Source organism: Pleurodeles waltl, chromosome 1_2, assembly GCF_031143425.1.
Source record: "Pleurodeles waltl isolate 20211129_DDA chromosome 1_2, aPleWal1.hap1.20221129, whole genome shotgun sequence".
Lineage (NCBI taxonomy): Eukaryota > Metazoa > Chordata > Amphibia > Caudata > Salamandridae > Pleurodeles > Pleurodeles waltl.
In genome coordinates this window covers 1,307,944,584-1,307,962,839 of record NC_090437.1, presented here as the reverse complement: position 1 = coordinate 1,307,962,839, position 18,256 = coordinate 1,307,944,584, and the positions used below count along the sequence as shown (strand labels likewise).

Sequence of the window (18,256 nt, the reverse complement as noted above, 5' to 3'; positions counted from 1 at the left end):
TAGGACAGTGTGATAGAATACTGTTGTAGAGTTATAGGACAGTGTGATAGAATAGCGGTGGAGTGTGATAGGACAGTGTGATAGAATACTGTTGTAGTGTGATAGGACAGTGTGATAGAATAGTGGTGGAGTGTGATAGGACAGTGTGATAGAATACTGTTGTAGAGTGATAGGACAGTGTGATAGAACAGTGATGTAGTGTGAGTGGACAGTGTGATAGAATCCTGTTGTAGTGTGATAGGACAGTGTGATAGAATACTGTTGTAGAGTGATAGGACAGTGTGATAGAATAGCGGTAGAGTGTGATAGGACAGTGAGATAGAATACTGTTGTAGTGTGATAGGACAGTGTTGCAAAAGTGGGACCAGCAATGTCTAATTGGCCCTTTCCCAATCTGCAGGAACCACAGGAGCGGCTTGCGGGGAGGCGCTTGGGTGGGGAGGTGCGTGGGGGGCGCATGAGGGGCAAATTAATAAACATTTTGTTTTTTTAAATCACTTACCTGCTTCGCTGCCACCGGGCCGCTCCTCTTGCGCACCACAGGCACAGGCTCCCAGCCTGCCCTGCGGCCAATCCTGATGCTGCTCAGAGAAACGCTCGGATTGGCTCGTTTTGTAGTAAAAGTTTTGCAGCTGCTGCTGCTGGCGGGGTGGAGGGGTTCGACGCCTGAGGAACCATGCCCGAAGGGGGAGACTACACACATGTCCTGGCTGGGCACACAGTGCCTGAGAGATGGCACAGAAGGTGGGCAGAGGTCCCAGGGGCTCAGATTCTACCAGCCGCATGAGGAAGAGAGTAGGTTCCTGAAAGATGAGTGCGGAGTTAGGAATGGCGGCTCGAGCAGCCATAGAGGGGTGGGTGAGGCCGTGCACAGTGGGACCAAGACACTGTGAACAGATGGTTTGAATCCTGTCCTCAAAGATGAAAGAGAGAGGGACTCACAGAGACGAGGGGAGTTAGCTGTACCAGGAGCACTTCACATGATAGACTGCTAGCACTTTCAAGATGTAAGGCCAGGTGGGCAGACTTGGCTTTCCCAGTAATAACTTTACAGCCTTTAAGGGTGGTCATGGATGATGTGCTCCGCATCTCCAAGACTTGCAGAATGTTTAACATCCATGGCGGCTAAAACAGGTGCATTCTAAGCTACAGAGGGAATTCTCAGAAGAGAACATTTTTTTAGCAGATCAGTGGTTCTCCGAGAGAAACGTGTCCATGTATGATGACGTCGACAGTACTGATAGAGACCGCTGTATGGCATACACACGTTTGACAGGTTCCTACAGACCACCGGATGCCACACAAATATTTGACATGTTCTTCCAGGGCACATTATGTCATACACACCTTTGATGTGTTCCTACAGGCCACTGAATGGCAAACACATATTAAACATGTTCCTACAGGCCACCATATTGACATGTCCCTATAGGCCACCATTTGGCAGACAAAATGTTGACATGTTCTTACAGGCCACTGTATGGGATAGACATATTTGATGGGTTCCTACAGCCACCATGAGAGACAAACTTTTGACATGCTTCTATAGGCCACCGTATGGTATACATACGTTTGACAGGTTCCTACAGGCCACCATATGCAATAAAAATATTTGAAATGTTCCTAAAGGCCACGCTATGCCATATAAATATGTGATGTGTTCCTACAGGCTACTGCATGACAAACAAACAGTTGGCATGTTTCTACAGGCCACTGTATGGAATATAAATATTTAATGTGTTCCCACAGGCTACCATATGGCGTACAAACATTTGACATGTTTCTACAGGTTACGTATGGCAGACAAACATTTGACATGTTCCTACAGGCCACCGTAAGACATAGAAATAGTTGACATGTTGCTAAACGCCATGCGTTGCCGTGTAAATATTTTATGTGTTTCTTCAGGCTACTGTATTACAAACAAACATTTGATTGTTTCTACAAGCCACTGCATGGAATATAAACATTTGATGTACTCCTACAGGCCACTGTATGCATACCACCATATGGCATAGAAACAGTTGCCATGACCTACAGGCCACCGTATGGAATACAAACATCTGACATGTTCCTACCAAGAGTGGGATCAAATGTCATACATGTATTTGATGTGTTCTTACAGGCGCTGTGTATCATATAGACATTTTACGCTTTTCTACAGGACAGCGTTTGCCAAACATTTGAAAGGATCTTACAAGCCACCATACTCCATACAAACCTTTGAAACATGTTGACCAGGTGGACTGGCATAGAAGGAACGACTCCCCAGGCATTTCCAAACTGACCAGCCACTGCCATCCACGAATTCTGTAAATTTTTAGGGTAGAGCGAGCAAGCGCTCTGACGTTTTGTAACCTATCTGTGGGCTTTTAACCACACCCACCGCACGCCCATCACTATCATTCGTTTATGGGCTTGCCTTTCAAAAATCCTTTGTTATCATTGGTAAATGCTTTATGTTTGTCCCTCCTTGGGGTGATTTTGTTACCGCCTTGCAGACTGACCATGTTACATGGATAATTGCATGTTTGCCGATACATTTGACTGCAAGCGAACTTCTTTTTCCTTTTGTATCTCTCCTTCGCGCTCATGGCGGCCTTGGCACTTTGAATCGTCTCGCTTATGTCAACTGTTTCACTTTTCATTTTCAATTTATGTGGCAAGAAAAGTCTAGTTAAGAATTTACAACGCTAATAGCTCTAACTCAAGCAAACGTGAGACCCATTGCATTGCAAATGCTTGATTTGTAGGCCTGCACTGAGAGCCTGCAATAAAACATCAGGTGAGGCGTCTCGTTGTCCCAATGTGTTCAGATAAACAGGGACCAGAGCTGGATTCTCAGCCTTGGGCAAACAGTGTGGAACATCATTAGAGGCGAAGCTCTCTGCTTCAGAATACTTGTCTTGTCTCTGATTCCCTGCCTCCCATCTGTTTCAGGAGCGGCAGTCCTACTTTCTTGTTTGTAGGGTCGCATAGAAAAAAAGCCACCCAAAATGGGTGCCAGACTGTCGCGCTGTGATGACATCATTGCTTCTTGAGCCAACTTCAATCTAGCTGAAACCCCCCAGCTCCCCAGGCGTCTGTGCATGAGAAAGATCAGGGAAACGTTTTTTTTCTGAAGTGGGATTTCAAAACAGTGTTTGCAGAAGCAAAGAAAATGATTCCTCTGTGGCCTATCTGCCAATCCATATCAATCGATGCAATGCATATTATTAGCATTTAATGTTCTCGGTATTGCCCTGGGAAGGTGATGTATGTGTGTGCTTGGCGCCTGGACATTGGCAAATGAGCCCCAGGGCAAAGTCACTTTATCTGCAGTCCTTAGGCATTTAAATATGTGGCTACTTAATATCTCACCTGCAAAATGTTTAAATATGTGGCCACTTAGATACCATCCTAGCAAAATAATGAAATACCTGGTCACTTAAATAGCTTACTTGCAAAATATTTAAATACCAAGCACTTAGATAGCTTACCTGCAAAATATGTAAATACCTGGCCATGTAGATAGCTTATCTGCAAAATATGTAAATACCTGGGCATGTAGATAGCTTATCTGCAAAATATGTAAATACCTTGCCACTTAGATAGCTTATCTGCAAAAGATTTATTTAAATACCTGGCCACTTAACTACCTTTTCTTGCAAAATATTTAAATATCTGGACACTTAGATATCTTACCTGCAAAACGTTTATATACCTGGCCACTTAGATATCTTGCCAGCAAAATGTTTAAATATGTGGCTGCTTGGATACCCTACCTGCAAAACACTGAGTATGTGCACCTTCAGATACTTAACTGCAATGTATTGAAATAGGTCGCCTGGACCAGTTCAATAGAATTTCTGAATGAGGGGATTCCAGCAACCAGGGCGAATAACTTTTTTTTTTCAAAGAAAGTATTGGGAAACTTCTGTGATTTCCTAAGCTTCCATGCTTTTCCAGTTTACATTCACCTTTCCCAGGCGAAGGCTGGTCTCCGTAGGTCCTGGAGAAAGCTCGGACTCCTTAGGTCCTGGAGAAGACTCGGTTTCCTTAGGTTCTGGAGTAGGCTCAGTCTCCTGAGGTCACAGAGGCTCAGTCTCGTAGGTCCTGGAGAAGGCTTGGTCTCCTTAGGTCACAGATACTTGGTCTCCATAGGTCCTGGAGGAGGCTCCTTCTCTGTAGGTTCCAGAGAAAGCTCGGTCTCCTTAGGTCATGGAAAAGGCTCGGTCTCCTCATGGAGAAGGCTGAGTCGCCTTAGGTCATGAAGAAGGCTCAGTCTCTTGAGGTCCTGGAGCAGGCTTGGTCTCCTTAGGTCACAGAGGCTTGGTCTCCATAGGTCCTGGAGAAGGCTCGGTCTCCATAGGTGCTGGAGAAGGCTCGGTCTCCGTAGGTCCTGGAGAAGGCTCGGTCTCCTTCGGTCCTGGAGAAGGCTCGGCCTCCTTAGGTCACAGAGGCTCAGTCTTGTAGGTCCTGGAGAGGCTTGGTCTTCTTAGATCCTGAAGAGGGATTGGGCTCTGTAGGTTCTGGACTAGGCTAGGTCTCCTTAGGTCCTGAAAAAAACTCGGTCTCCTTAGCTCCTGGAGAAGACTCAGTCTCCTCAGGTCACAGAGGCTCAGTCTTGTAGGTCCTGGAGAGGCTTGGTCTCATAGATGCTGGAGAAGGCTCGGTTTCCTTAGGTTCTGGAGTAGGCTCAGTCTCCTGAGGTCACAGAGGCTCAGTCTCGTAGGTCCTGGAGAAGGCTTGGTCTCCTTAGGTCACAGAGGGTCAGTCTCATAGGTCCAAGAGAAGGCTTGTTCTCCATAGATGCTGGAGAAGGCTTGGTTTCCTTAGGTTCTGGAGTAGGCTCAGTCTCCTGAGGTCACAGAGGCTCAGTCTCGTAGGTCCTGGAGAAGGCTTTGTCTCCTTAGGTCACAGAGGGTCAGTCTCATAGGTCCAAGAGAAGGCTTGGTCTCATAGATGCTGGAGAAGGCTTGGTTTCCTTAGGTTCTGGAGTAGGTCAGTCTCCTGAGGTCACAGAGGCTCAGTCTCGTAGGCCCTGGAGAAGGCTTGGTCTCCTTAGGTCACTGAGGCTTGCTCCTGTAGGCCCTGAAGAAGACTCTGCCTCCTTAGGTCCTGGAGAAGGCTTGCTCTCCTTATATCAGTGGTCTTACTCGGGCACCTCAAGGAGAGCTTGATTACCAGGGCAAAATGGTCTGCTAAGGTGGTAAGGACTGAACCTAGGAGCTAAAAAGTTGGGCTTAGTCTGGCTTATAGCTTAGTGGACTATTGCAAGTACTTTAAAATAATGGCTACGCGGTATGAGAAACCATTGAAAGGACCGGAACACAGGCATTAACCTCTACCCCGCCATGGATGCCCTGCTGTCCTTTTAGAGGTGCTGCCTGTCTGGAAAGCGGCCATCTTCCTGAAAGGGTTGTGTTTCTTCGGATGCCTAGGATGACATACGCCTGTTACTCCTAAACAATTTAACAAACTCAAGCTCATATTTTTTCCTGTATTCAAAGGCATGTTTTGATTTACATTTCCTACCTCACGTGAGCTTTACACCTGTTTTGTGCTGAGACAGGTTCTTGTTATTGCTCAAACCCTACGTAAGAAGAGCTCTCACGCCCTTTCAGTGGTGGTAGGAAACATATCAAGAGAGTCCGCATCCAGCCTGCATGAATCACAACACTTACTATGTGCAAATCGCTTTCCTCACACGACTCACCGTCTCCAATCTGCCTCCGCGCTGACACCTGCCTGCGCTGCCTCCCTAACAAGCAACACTTCTCAGGCTGCTTCTTTAGCGCCCCGAATCCTAGCTGTCAGAGTACGGAAGCCCGCTGGGCCCAATCAGAACTCAAGACACAATGTTACTTCTCCATGAATGTGTTGGTTTCTCCAGAGGAGCTCATTCTCAGATCTCGCAGGTTGTCCGTATGCAGCACAATCACAGCGATAGACTGTACCAAGAGCCGGCTGGGGGGGTGGGCGGAACTAGGCAGCTCGCTTGTGTCATCCTACCCATGCACCTTAGAGTGGGCTGATATGGGTAGCCCTACTAGTTCTCACCTTTATGCTTAATTCAGCTATTACCCCAATCTTTCAAGAAGTTTGGTTTATCTTTCAGTGGGCACCTTGCACATGTCTGGCCTGAGCTACTCCTCCATCAGAGCCATGACTGAAAAACCTCAGGAGTTGCCTTGCTTTGTTCCTTTTTTATCTTTTATTTTATTAATTCAAATTCTGCATAAATTCACAAGGAATGGGACCTTATTTCATCTCCAGACTTGGTGGAGGTGGTATATCACTACGCCAAGGCTTATCGATTTTGCCAGAGTACAGATATTTGTTTGGGCAAACTCGAGCATTGCTGGTGAATTGAGGCATTTCAATGGGAATGCCCTTTGCCTAAAGTTGGAGCCTCCCAGATGTGTTCTTGTGCACTTTATGCGGCATTTAAAGTCTTTGAACAGTTTATTTTGATATGTCCCAAGGGATAAAGGGGGTTATTCTAACTTTGGAGGAGTGTTAATCCGTCCCAAAAGTGACGGTAAAGTGACGGATATACCACCAGCCGTATTACGAGTTCCATAGGATATAATGGACTCGTAATACGGCTGGTGGTAAATCCGTCACTTTTCCGTCACTTTTGGGACGGATTACCACCTCCTCCAAAGTTAGAATAACCCCCAAAGTTCTTTAGACTTTCAGAAATCTAAAACAGTGGACCCAAGATCCTAAGGAACTGATGCCTATGAACTGCATTGGACTTTGTTTGTGTCCTAAGTTCTTGGAAAACACTTATTGAAAATACATGGTCTTATGAGATGACCCACTGTGGTTCCATAAGTAGGGAGGACCCCAACCGAGAGCATAGCAGGAGGAGGCTAGTCCACCTTAAGTCGACTTCATTTTGTGGACAAAATTTGGACAAGATTAATTCCAAATAGGTAAGTATAGGTAAACTACCACTAATTTCAGAAATATCTACTTGGATGACATATAGCTTCAAGGTACGAAGATGGTGAGTTAAGAATAGTAAATCCACTCTTACCTATACGCACTGACCTTTTCAATATTTTGGTACTCAATATTTTGGCCGCGATATTTTGATAACACAATGTCTCTTTAGTCTATATTTCAACATACAACCGGAGGTGACATGCCTGATAAGAGCATCCCATCAAGGGATCAGATCTCAGCTATTGTGACAAAGAGAAGATCTAGGTTCCATGCGTGCACATGTGGATGTAACGTCAGTGCACATGGTGATAGTCCATCATGAGAACTCTGGGATGAAGGCTGGTGAAACCACACCTTCCTACAACTGCCACTTCACTAAAGGCCGAGGGGCATATATACAATGAATTGGCGTAGGGCAGCACCGCAAATGTTTTTGCTGCGCTACCCTACGCCAATTTGAAAGGGCAAGAATGCACCATATTTACAAGATATAGTGCAGTCCTGACCTTTCAGCCAGGGCTGCGTACAATTTGGTGCAAGGGTGTCTGCATTGTTGGCAGGATTGTTTTTGTGCAAAAAGGGACAACTTCCTGAACAAAAACAATCCACAAAGGCTTTTTCTCTTTCTATGTGTGCTGTAGAAGACCGCCGGCCAAACACACATGCGCACTTAGTGCACAGGCTCCACTCCTCCTCCCTTCTCCCACCTCCCGTGGCCCAGCCTGCCCCGTCCTGCACATGCTGCTGGCTGAGTGAGCAGCTGTAAAATAAAACGATAATGAAATAGTGCTGAGCCCTGCAACCACACATCGATCTACACAGAGAAACATACCATGGGATCCGGAGGCCTCCAGACGGCCCACACTCCCCCCACCAGAAATACACAGACCGACAAACTTAACTCGTTGGAAGTGGTTTTTATTATTAAAACATTTCAAAACATCTTATAACTTTTGAAACAAAATTAGTTATAACAAGTGTAGAAAGTTATTCATTCCACAAACATTTTATATTTATATGTCATGAGAGTTTAGTGACCATAAATCAAATCTGAAAGGATCCCTTCCTGTCCTGAACCACCATTGGACCACACAGGTGACCCATGTCTCACCTGTATCCATAGGAGGGGCGGTTACCCTGACTACACCGTACCTTGTCCTCATGTTTCGGGTTCCGCCCCCCCTCCAAACACCAATCAGACTCGGGGTGTAACGGGGCGGCCAAGAGCTTGGAGCCCCATGTTCCCCCCAGCGATCTGAGCTCTCTTACCCCCTGATCTGGTGTGTACATCCGCTGGTTGGCTCAGAACTTCAGGATCCTATCCCAGGTGTCCTCCCGGGGGCCCAACCTTGGGGACCCCCCCTGTTGTTTCTAGTCACATTTATATCTCAATTTCCGCTAAACCACACTTCATAACTTAACAAAAGGGGAGGGTGGGTAGGTCAATCGCGGGCTCCCGCGTGAATCCGGCCGCCGCAAAAAGGTAAAGAAGGACTAGCCTTCTTGGGGGGGCTCTTAAATAGCCCCCCACCGGATTGCGGCAGCCGGATCCGGCCAGAAACCAACGATGACCCCACATCTGGCCCCCTGCTGTACTTCCGCCCCAAGGCCTCGCGAGGCGCGGGGGCGGAAGTCCAGCCAGCACTGTGCACCTCCGGTGCGAAGAAAGGGGGAGTGAGCCTTGGGCCTCGGGGGCCCCTACCCCTAACGGGCCGCGCTCCCCTACTTTGGTGAGGGCGCTTTTCCCTTCTTTCCAGGCACATAACCACAGACAGGCACACACCGTGCACAGGTACAACCCACACGCACTCAGCGTGCATTCCACCATAGGAAGCAGGCCTGCCACGCACACAACACACGCCAAGACAGGTTTAATCACTTAAAAAGTAATGCTAAAATAACCGCCACACAAGGTGACCTAGAGTTTAACCCTCATTTGAAATGTTATTACCAATGCAAAATGTGTGAAAAAGGCAGCCTTGTTGCTTCTTCTTAAAGGCAGCGTGTATTTCAGAGTGTTTGATTGTATAATTATGTGTTTAATTTGACATCTCCTGTTGTCATAGCACACCACTCTGGGTTTTAATTTGTGTCCCTGTCAGAAATAGAAAAGACAACTTTCCTAGCAAGTGTTTTAATTAAGCTCGTCCTGGGCAAATGTTGTTTTGACGAACACAACTAAGAGCGTTCCCGCTAAATCAGCGGTGGAGGTGGGGGTTGGGAGGTGCCTGCGGTAGGGAGGGGTTGAAGTGGGTACTGCTGTAGGGGAAGCGGCCGCTGCTAACCCAGATAAAGGCTTGCGTCCTCCTCGGACCCGGCTGCTGCTCCAATCCTAACCAGATATTAATATCCTGACCAGATATTGAAAGAGGTCCTGTGATAATTTTAAAGACATGTTTATGAACCCCTTGTGCCGCTGTTGCGTCATATTTTGGGACGCACGGCGCCATGCATAGCAACTTTGCGTGGCTTTGAATGGCCTCATACCTATGGAGTTGGTTCCCTGCCGTACTCTGCGTCAGGGAGGCATTCCATGGGCGTTGCAGTGGGTGTTCCCTGCATTCGCATGTATCCCCAGATTTACAAGAGCATCTAAACCTGGGGATGCAACAAAACCCTACGAGGCATAACGAGGAAAAACACCTTTATTTCTCCTTGTTTTTTCCTCTTTCTATGTGTGCTACATTCTGCAACACACCCTGCGCCAAAAGCCCATAAATATGGGCCTTAGAGGGGTGCAGCCGTGAAAAGGGGAGCTAAAGGCATTGGTGCATGCGACGCCTTTGCACGAGCGCACATTTTGAGCTGTGACAAAATTTCGCAAGCTTGTATTCTACATCTTTTAAATTTTTTGTTGTGTTTTACCACTGGCTATGATTGTGTTTTACCACTAGCTTTAGTTGTGTTTTACCACCCATTTTGATTCTATTTACCACCAGCTTTTTGTTGCTTTGCCTTCAGATGTGCATTGTGCTTTGCCTCCAGCTTCTATTGTGTTTTACCATCAGCTTTGCATTGTGTTTCTCCGTCAGCTTTTATTGCATTTGACCGCCAGCTTCTATTGTGTTTTACCATCAGCTTTGCATTGTGTTTCTCCGTCAGCTTTTATTGCATTTGACCGCCAGCTTTTAGTGTGTTTTACCACCAGATTTCTATAGTTCTTTACCTTCAGCTTTTCATTGTGTTTTACCACCATCTTTTATTGTGTTTTCCAACCAGCTTTTATTGTGTTTTACCGCCAGCTTTTATTGTGTTTTACCGCCTGCTTTTATTGTGTTTTCCCACCAGCTTTTGTTGTGTTTTCCCACCAGCTTTTGTTGTGTTTTACCACCAGCTTTTATTGCGTTTTACCACCGGGTTTTATTGTGTTTTACCACCAGCTTTTATTGTGTTTCACCACCACCTTTTCATTGTGTTTTACCACCAGCTTCTATTGTGTTTTACCATCAGCTTTGCATTGTGTTTCTCCGTCAGCTTTTATTGCGTTTTACCGCCAGCTTTTAGTGTGTTTTACCACCAGATTTCTATAGTGCTTTACCTTCAGCTTTTCATTGTGTTTTACCACCATCTTTTATTGTGTTTTCCAACCAGCTTTTATTGTGTTTTACCGCCAGCTTTTATTGTGTTTTACCACCTGCTTTTATTGTGTTTTCCCACCAGCTTTTATTGTGTTTTCCCACCAGCTTTTGTTGTGTTTTACCACCAGCTTTTATTGCGTTTTACCTCCAGCTTTTAGTGTGTTTTACCACCAGATTTCTATAGTGCTTTACCACCACCTTTTCATTGGGTTTTACCACCATCTTTTATTGTGTTTTCCAACCAGCTTTTATTGTGTTTTACTGCCAGCTTTTATTGTGTTTAACCGCCTGCTTTTATTGTGTTTTCCCACCAGCTTTTATTGTGTTTTCCCACCAGCTTTTATTGTGTTTTACCACCACCTTTTCATTGTGTTTCACCACCAGCTTTTATTGTGTTTTCCCACCAGCTTTTATTGTGTTTTACCACCAGCTTTTATTGTGTTTTACACCAGCTTTTATTGTGTTTTCCCACCAGCTTTTAACACTAGCTTTTATTGTGTTTTACCACCAGCTTTTATTGTGTTTCACCACCACCTTTTCATTGTGTTTTCCCACCACCTTTTATTGTGTTTTACCGCCCGCTTTTATTGTGTTTTCCCACCAGCTTCTATTGTGTTTTCCCACCAGCTTTTATTGTGTTTTACCACCAGCTTGTGTTGTGTTTACCACCCGCAGCCCTAGGATGTCAATCGCTGGCACACGGCAGGAGTTGGTGTGTTCAGGTTATGGCCTTACCTGGCGGATGCATTGGGGGTGATAGGTGCAGGTAAGGGGGAGCTATGTAGTCTCAGGGAGTGATATACTAGAGTCACATGAGAGGGGTGGCCCTGGTGGTATTCAGTTTCTTCCGGTGGTCAGTCATGAGGGGTGCAGGGCCAGGAGTTGGGGATCAGGTGTTAGGGGCCACAGGCCACAGGCCTGTGAAACAGGGCTGCTTTGCGTCATTGTGGGAGGGCGCATGGTGAGGGTTAGTGATGGAGAGGAAGAGGGCAGCATCCCGACAGGAAGGAGCGAGACAATGGGGGAGGTGGGGACACAAAGGTGGGTGGGTGTGGGAGCCCCAGCATAGAGATGTCATGCGGATCACTGGTCCTGAAGTTTGGGTGCTAGATGGGGGGCTCGTGGTACTGGGTATGGACTCCGGTGCCAGGTAAGGCACAGGAGGGTACCAGGTACGGAGATGGGTCATGGATGCTAACTTTAGGACTGGGGGTGATAAGTATGGACCTCGGGTGCTTCTCTGGTCAGTACTGTTTCTTTTGGTAAATGTGCACAGGGCGCCTTTGTTTTCTTTCTTTTAGGACTAGCGGCATCTAGTGGTGAACTGACAGAACTTGACAATGAGGGCTTGAGTCACAAAGCCCGACCCTGGTATGTGATTTAAGTGTGAATAAATAAAATAAAAAGGGGGGAGGAAGGGGCGCCTGGAGGGGGTAAGATACTGTACACAGCTTAATTTGTGAAACAATGAGTCCCAGATACCAAAGAGGCCCCGTCTTGACTCCACCTCATGCCTCTTTCATCCACCGCCAGACTCTCTCTGCCTCTTTATCTCACTTCTTCAGGTTCTTTTTCATCCCTGCATTTTCTCTTTGTAACTGTTTTCCTGTCTTTCTCTTCCACGTTCTTTCCCCCTTTTGAGTTTTTCTTCTCTCGCTCTGGGTCAAAGTTTGATGAAGAAAAATAAGTCCTGGTCCTCCATAATGATTGTGGGTGGATCCCACCTGCAAGCACCTGCTCAAATTAAGCACTGCCTCACAGCTCGCACCTGCAAACCGGACAGGGACATGCAGCGGCACACACCCCCACATCTCACAATACACATTCCCATGAAGCTACACACACAGCCTTCATGCATCCAAAGCTACAAGCGCAAACATCTGTGAATTGTTGCAGAATTGTGATGACTGTGAACAGAACGAGAGAGGTCAAAGAACAATCCAATATTCCTAGAGCTCAAGTAAAGGCGCTAAGACCAGCAACAGTGTTATATCAACCGCCAGAAACCACCACAAGCGTCAGGAAGAACTGTCCTCCTTGAAACACAACATATGAACCACACACAGGGAGAGATGCAGACTGAACATACAGACACAAATCCTCGGACACCAACAGAAGGCATCAGGTACCCTGGGATGGGTCTGGGCTTCGGCTGGCATTAAATAAAGCCAACATAGACAGCTGCAAGCAATAAATCACTCTGTGCTCAGCGTTCTTCCATATTTCTGGTATTTCTATAATATAATGTTAGTGGCTTTTGTATAGCGCACAGCCTGGCATTAGCATGGCCTCTTAGCACTATGGTGTTTGTGGTTTTCCTACCACCATTTCGCAGACTTCCATCACAGACCGTTGTCTATGTCCTCGTGGGATGATATATTTAGGGGTACCTACTCTGTCTTTAGGAGCGGGGTGGCCATAGCTACAGCAGTGTATTCTGGGGGTCGGACATTGTCGTCGGGGGAGGGAGGGAGGTGGCTGTGCGGAAATCATACCCGAGCGTGTTAAAGCCTTAAAGGCTCAGATATATAGAATTATTAAAAAAATATTCAATACTGCACCCCCGCCAGGGTGGACGGTAGTCACAGTAGAAAAGAGGCACCAAACCCACTGAGCCGCCCATGCGTGTTTCCATCCTCAGGTAAAAAATATTTGGGGCCTCCTAGGGGGGGAAGGGGGGGAGAGAGAGAGTTTTCTCCACGATATTGTGTAGTGTGTGATAACTATGATATTTCTGTATGACAATACTTAAAACACAATGTTCTGGTACAATGCTGAACCGTGACTGTGAAAGGAGGGCTTGCAAGTGGCACAGACAGAAGGAACAATATCTGTCCATGGATGGCCAAACCCTCATTATATAAAAGGGATGTGCCTTTTGACCTGAGGTGGGCAGGCCTAACCCCGGTAATACACCCCCCACTTATGCAAGGCCTGGCTGTGACAGGCAGTGTGTCCATTCAGCGATAAACCCCACTGAGTGGACACTACGCTTGTCACTGCCAGCGAGCTAGTGAGCCCATTGGGCCTTATGTGCACGTGGACATGCTGACTCCGCCTCCTTCAGAGCTCAGCCTTGAAATCCACTTTGGTACTACAAGGGTGGTGGCAGAAGAACACACATCACCAAGAGTGGACTTGCATTTTACTGGTGTGTCTGGTGATACTGACAGAATGCATGTATGTAACTGGTGCTGAGACCCAGACTATGGAACCTGGTGGTACAGAAAAAGAAACAAGCATTTGCAATGCAATGGGTCTCGCGTTTGCTCGAGTTAGAACTATTGGCGTTGTAAATTCCTAACTGGACTTTTATTCCCAAATTGAAAATAAAAAGTAAAACAGTTTACATAAGCGATCCAATTCAAAGCACCATGGCCGCCATGAGCATGAACGCGAAGGAGAGACACAAAAGGAAAAAGAAGTTAGCTAGAAGTCAAAAGTATTGGCAAACGTGCAATTATCCATGTAACACGGTCAATGGCCAAGGCGGTAACAAAACCGGCCCAAGGAGGGACAAACAAAGCATTTACCTATGATAACAAAGTTTTTTTTTAAAGGCAAGCCCATGAACGAGTGAAAGTGATGGGCGTGGTTAAAAGCCCACAATACTTACAACAGGTCAAATCGCTTGCTTGCTCGACCTAAAAAGCAGACAGCAGGAGTTCCAGAGAGAGAGACTTGAAGAAAGAGCTGCTCACCTGTGTTTCTGAGAGGCTGAGGCTACTGGCCAGCTGCTTTCTTTCGGCCCCCACCACGTAGTGGTTCTTCTCGAAGGCCCGCTCTAGCCGAAGGAGCTGGGAAGGGGAGAAGGCTGTCCGGATCCTCTTGGGCTTCCTGGCGAAGGGGCCGTGGAGTAGTAAGCTGTCCTGGGACACGTCACTACCTGCAAGAGAAAAGGGCAGAGGGTATCAGGGACCACCACCACCAGCCGTTGTCTGAGCAGGCTCAGGCAGGGATCTCGCTGGGCCAGCAGGTGCCCATCACCTGCCTTCAAGGATTGCCCACTCTAGGTCAATGCATTCAGGTGGCAATTCATGCACCTCCCTCACCCCATTCCAAGAAATGTGTAGGGAAAGTACACAGTTGAAAAAAATATTAATTGGAAACACATCCTGAGCTGTGCCTTAAAGTGCACCTGAATATAGAACATTGAAATTAGCAATATTGATGTGCAGTGCAATAATACCAGTGGGGGTTAATACATGTGAGGATGACACAGTGGAGCCAATGGGGTTTAATACATGTGAGGATGATGCGGTGGGCCCATGGGGTTTAATACATGTGAGGCTGGCGCAGTGGGGCCAGTGGTGATCTAATACATGTGCGGATGACGCAGTGGGCCAGTGGGGTCTAATACATGTGAGGATGACACAGTGGGGCCAATGGGGTTTAATACATGTGAGGATGACGCAGCGCGGCCAGTGGGGTCCAATCCATGTGAGGATGACACAGTGGGGCCAGTGGGGTCTACTACATGTGAGGATGATGCAGTGGGGCCAGTGGGGTCTAATACATGTGAGGATGACGCAGTGGGGCCAGTGGGGTTTAATACATGTGAGGATGACACTGTGGGGCCAGTGGGGTCTAATACATGTGAAGATGATGCAGTGGGGATCTAATACACGTGAGGATGACATAGTGGGGCCAATGGGGTTTAATACATGTGAGGATGATGCAGTGTGGTCTAATATATGTGAGGAAGACACAGTGGGGCCAGTGGGGTATAATATATGTGAGGATGACACAGTGGGGCCAGTGGTGTCTAGTACATGTGAGGATGACACAGTGGGGTCCCAATATATGTGAGGATGACACAGTGGGACCAGTGGGGTCTAATACATGTGAGGATGACGCAGTGGGGCCTAATACATGTGAGGATGATGCAGTGGGGCCAGTGGGGTCTAATACATGTGAGGATGACGCAGTGGGGCCAGTGGGGCCTAATACATGTGAGGATGACACAGTGGGGCCAGTGGGGTTTAATACATGTGAGGATGACGCAGTGGGGCCAGTGGGGTCTAATACATGTGAGGATGACACAGTAGGGCCAGTGGGGTCTACTACATGTGAGGATGACGCAGTGGAGCCAGTGGGGTCTGATACATGTGAGGATGACACGGTGGGGCCAGTGGGGTCTAATACATGTGAGGATGACACAGTGAGGCCAGTGGGGTCTAATGCATGTGAGGATGACACAGTGGGGCCAGTGGGGTCTAATGCATGTGAGGATGATGCAGTGGGGCCAGTGGGGTTTAATACATGTGAGGATGACGCAGTGGGACCAGTGGGGTTTAATACATGTGAGGATGACGCAGTGGGCCAGTGAAGTCTAATACTTGTGAGGATGACGCAGTGGGCCAGTGGGGTCTAATACATGTGAAGATGACAAGGTGGGGCCAGTGGAGTCTAATACGTGTGAGGATGACACGGTGGGGCCAGTGGGGTCTAATACATGTGAGGATGACACGGTGGAGCCAGTGGGGTCTAATACATGTGAGGATGACACAGAGGGGCCAGTGGGGGTTAATACATGTGAGGATGACGTAGAGGGGCCAGTGGGGTCTCATACATGTGAGGATGACACAGTGGGTCCAATGGGGTCTAAAACATGTGAGGATGACACAGTGGGGCCAGTGGGGTCTAATACATGTGAGGATGACACAGTGGGGCCAGTGGGGTCTAAAACATGTGAGGATGACGCAGTGGGGCCAGTGGGGTCTAATACATGTGGGGATGACACAGTGAGGCCAGTGGGGTTTAATACATGTGAGGATGACGCAGTGGGACCAGTGGGGTCTAATACATGTGAGGATGGCGCAGTGGGACCAGTGGGGTCTAATACATGTGAGGATGGCGCAGTGGGGCCAGTGGGGTCTAATACATGTGAGGATGACACGGTGGGGCCAGTGGAGTCTAATACATGTGAGGATGACACGGTGGGGCCAGTGGGGTCTAATACATGTGAGGATGACGCAGTGGGGCTAGTGGGGTCTAATAGATGTGACGATTACACAGTGGGGCCAATGGGGTCTAAAACATGTGAGGATGACACAGTGGGGCCAGTGGGGTCTAAAACATGTGAGGATGACACAGTGGGGCCAGTGGGGTCTAATACATGTGAGGATGACACGGTGGGGCCAGTGGGGTCTAAAACATGTGAGGATGACGCAGTGGGGCCAGTGGGGTCTCATACATGTGAGGATGATGCAGTGAGGCCAGTGGGGTCTACTACATGTGACGATGACACAGTGGGGCCAGTGGGGTCTAATACATGTGAGGATGACACAGTGAGGCCAGAGGGGTTTAATACATGTGAGGCTGGCGCAGTGGGGCCAGTGGGGTTTAATAGATGTGAAGATGACACGGTAGGGCCAGTGGGGTCTAATACATGTGAGGCTGGCGCAGTGGGGCCAGTGGGGTCTAATACATGTGAGGATGACGCAGTGGGGCCAGTGGGGTCTAATACATGTGAGGATGACACAGTGGGGCCAGTGGGTATCTAATACATGTGAGGATGACGCAGTGCGGCCAGTGGAGGTTAATACATGTGAGGATGACACAGTGGGGCCAGTGGGGTTTAATACATGTGAGGATGACGCAGTGGGGCCAGTGGGGTCTAATACATGTGAGGATGACACAGTGGGGCCAGTGGGGTTTAATACATGTGAGGCTGGCGCAGTGGGGCCAGTTGGGGTTAATACATGTGAGGATGACGCAGTGGGGCCAGTGGGGTCTAAAACATGTGAGGATGACGCAGTGGGGCCAGTGGGGTCTAATACATGTGAGGATGACGCAGTGGGGTTTAATACATGTGAGGATGACGCAGTGGGGCCTGTGGGGTCTAAAACATGTGAGGATGACGCAGTGGGGCCAGTGGGGTCTAATACATATGAGGATGACACAGTGGGGCCAGTGGGGATCTAATTCATGTGAGGATGACGCAGTGGGGCCAGTGGGGTCTAATACATATGAGGATGACACGGTGGTGCCAGTGGGGATCTAATACATGTGAGGATGACGCAGTGGGGCCAGTGGGGTCTAATACATGTGAGGATGACACGGTGAGGTTGAGTTATCTTGTGGCTGAAGCCTCATTTCAGCCGCCTTTTGACTTTCAGGTCTGTATCTTCAAACATAACTGATGATCACAAAGGCTTTTCTCTCACTAGGGTAGAATTAATGCACAAGAGCAGTGATTTAAACGCCCCTTAATTTCACAGACATAATGTCATTTGCAGAAGAGTCGTCATTCCTGTAAATTGTAGATTTTCTCTGATATGAAGCCCGGCCTCAGACAAATTAGTTTCCTTACCAGCAACTAATTGGTTTTTAAAAATGACAATGCATGTGATGAACCACCGCCCCAAACCACACACTGAGTGCCACCATTGTCCTTTGTTAATAATCACCCCCATCATGAACAGAAAACAAAACTTCAACATTCTATTTACAGTCAGGGCTCATTGTTAGCTGCAATATGCAGACAGCGGCTTCAAAAATGTCTTCATTCTACAGGCATGGGACTTTAGTTAATTTAATTAAAACCCCACTTTCTGGCCAGTGTACTTAAACATTTTCTCTTCATTTTGCTTCCAGGATTGTCAAGTTTTTCACTTTACTGTTTTCAAGCAGCATTTGTTCCTATTTCACAAAAGGCTCCCTTTCCAAGGTAACCAAAATAGATATGTAATACACAAAATACATAACAGGTGATATGTAAAACAAAATAGGCATCTTGG

The 18,256-nt window shown here is 47.5% G+C and overlaps 1 protein-coding gene across 1 annotated transcript in view; it reads right to left on the bottom strand.

Annotated features, from left to right (window-relative positions):
* LOC138250767 (homeobox protein EMX1-like) overlaps positions 1 to 18,256 on the bottom strand; it is a 56,577-nt gene that overhangs the window by 16,363 nt on the left and 21,958 nt on the right. Inside the window, exon 2 of the mRNA XM_069205594.1 lies at positions 14,216 to 14,400. Within this exon, the coding sequence (XP_069061695.1) occupies positions 14,216 to 14,400 (185 nt within the window). The remainder of the gene's footprint in view (positions 1 to 14,215; positions 14,401 to 18,256) is intronic.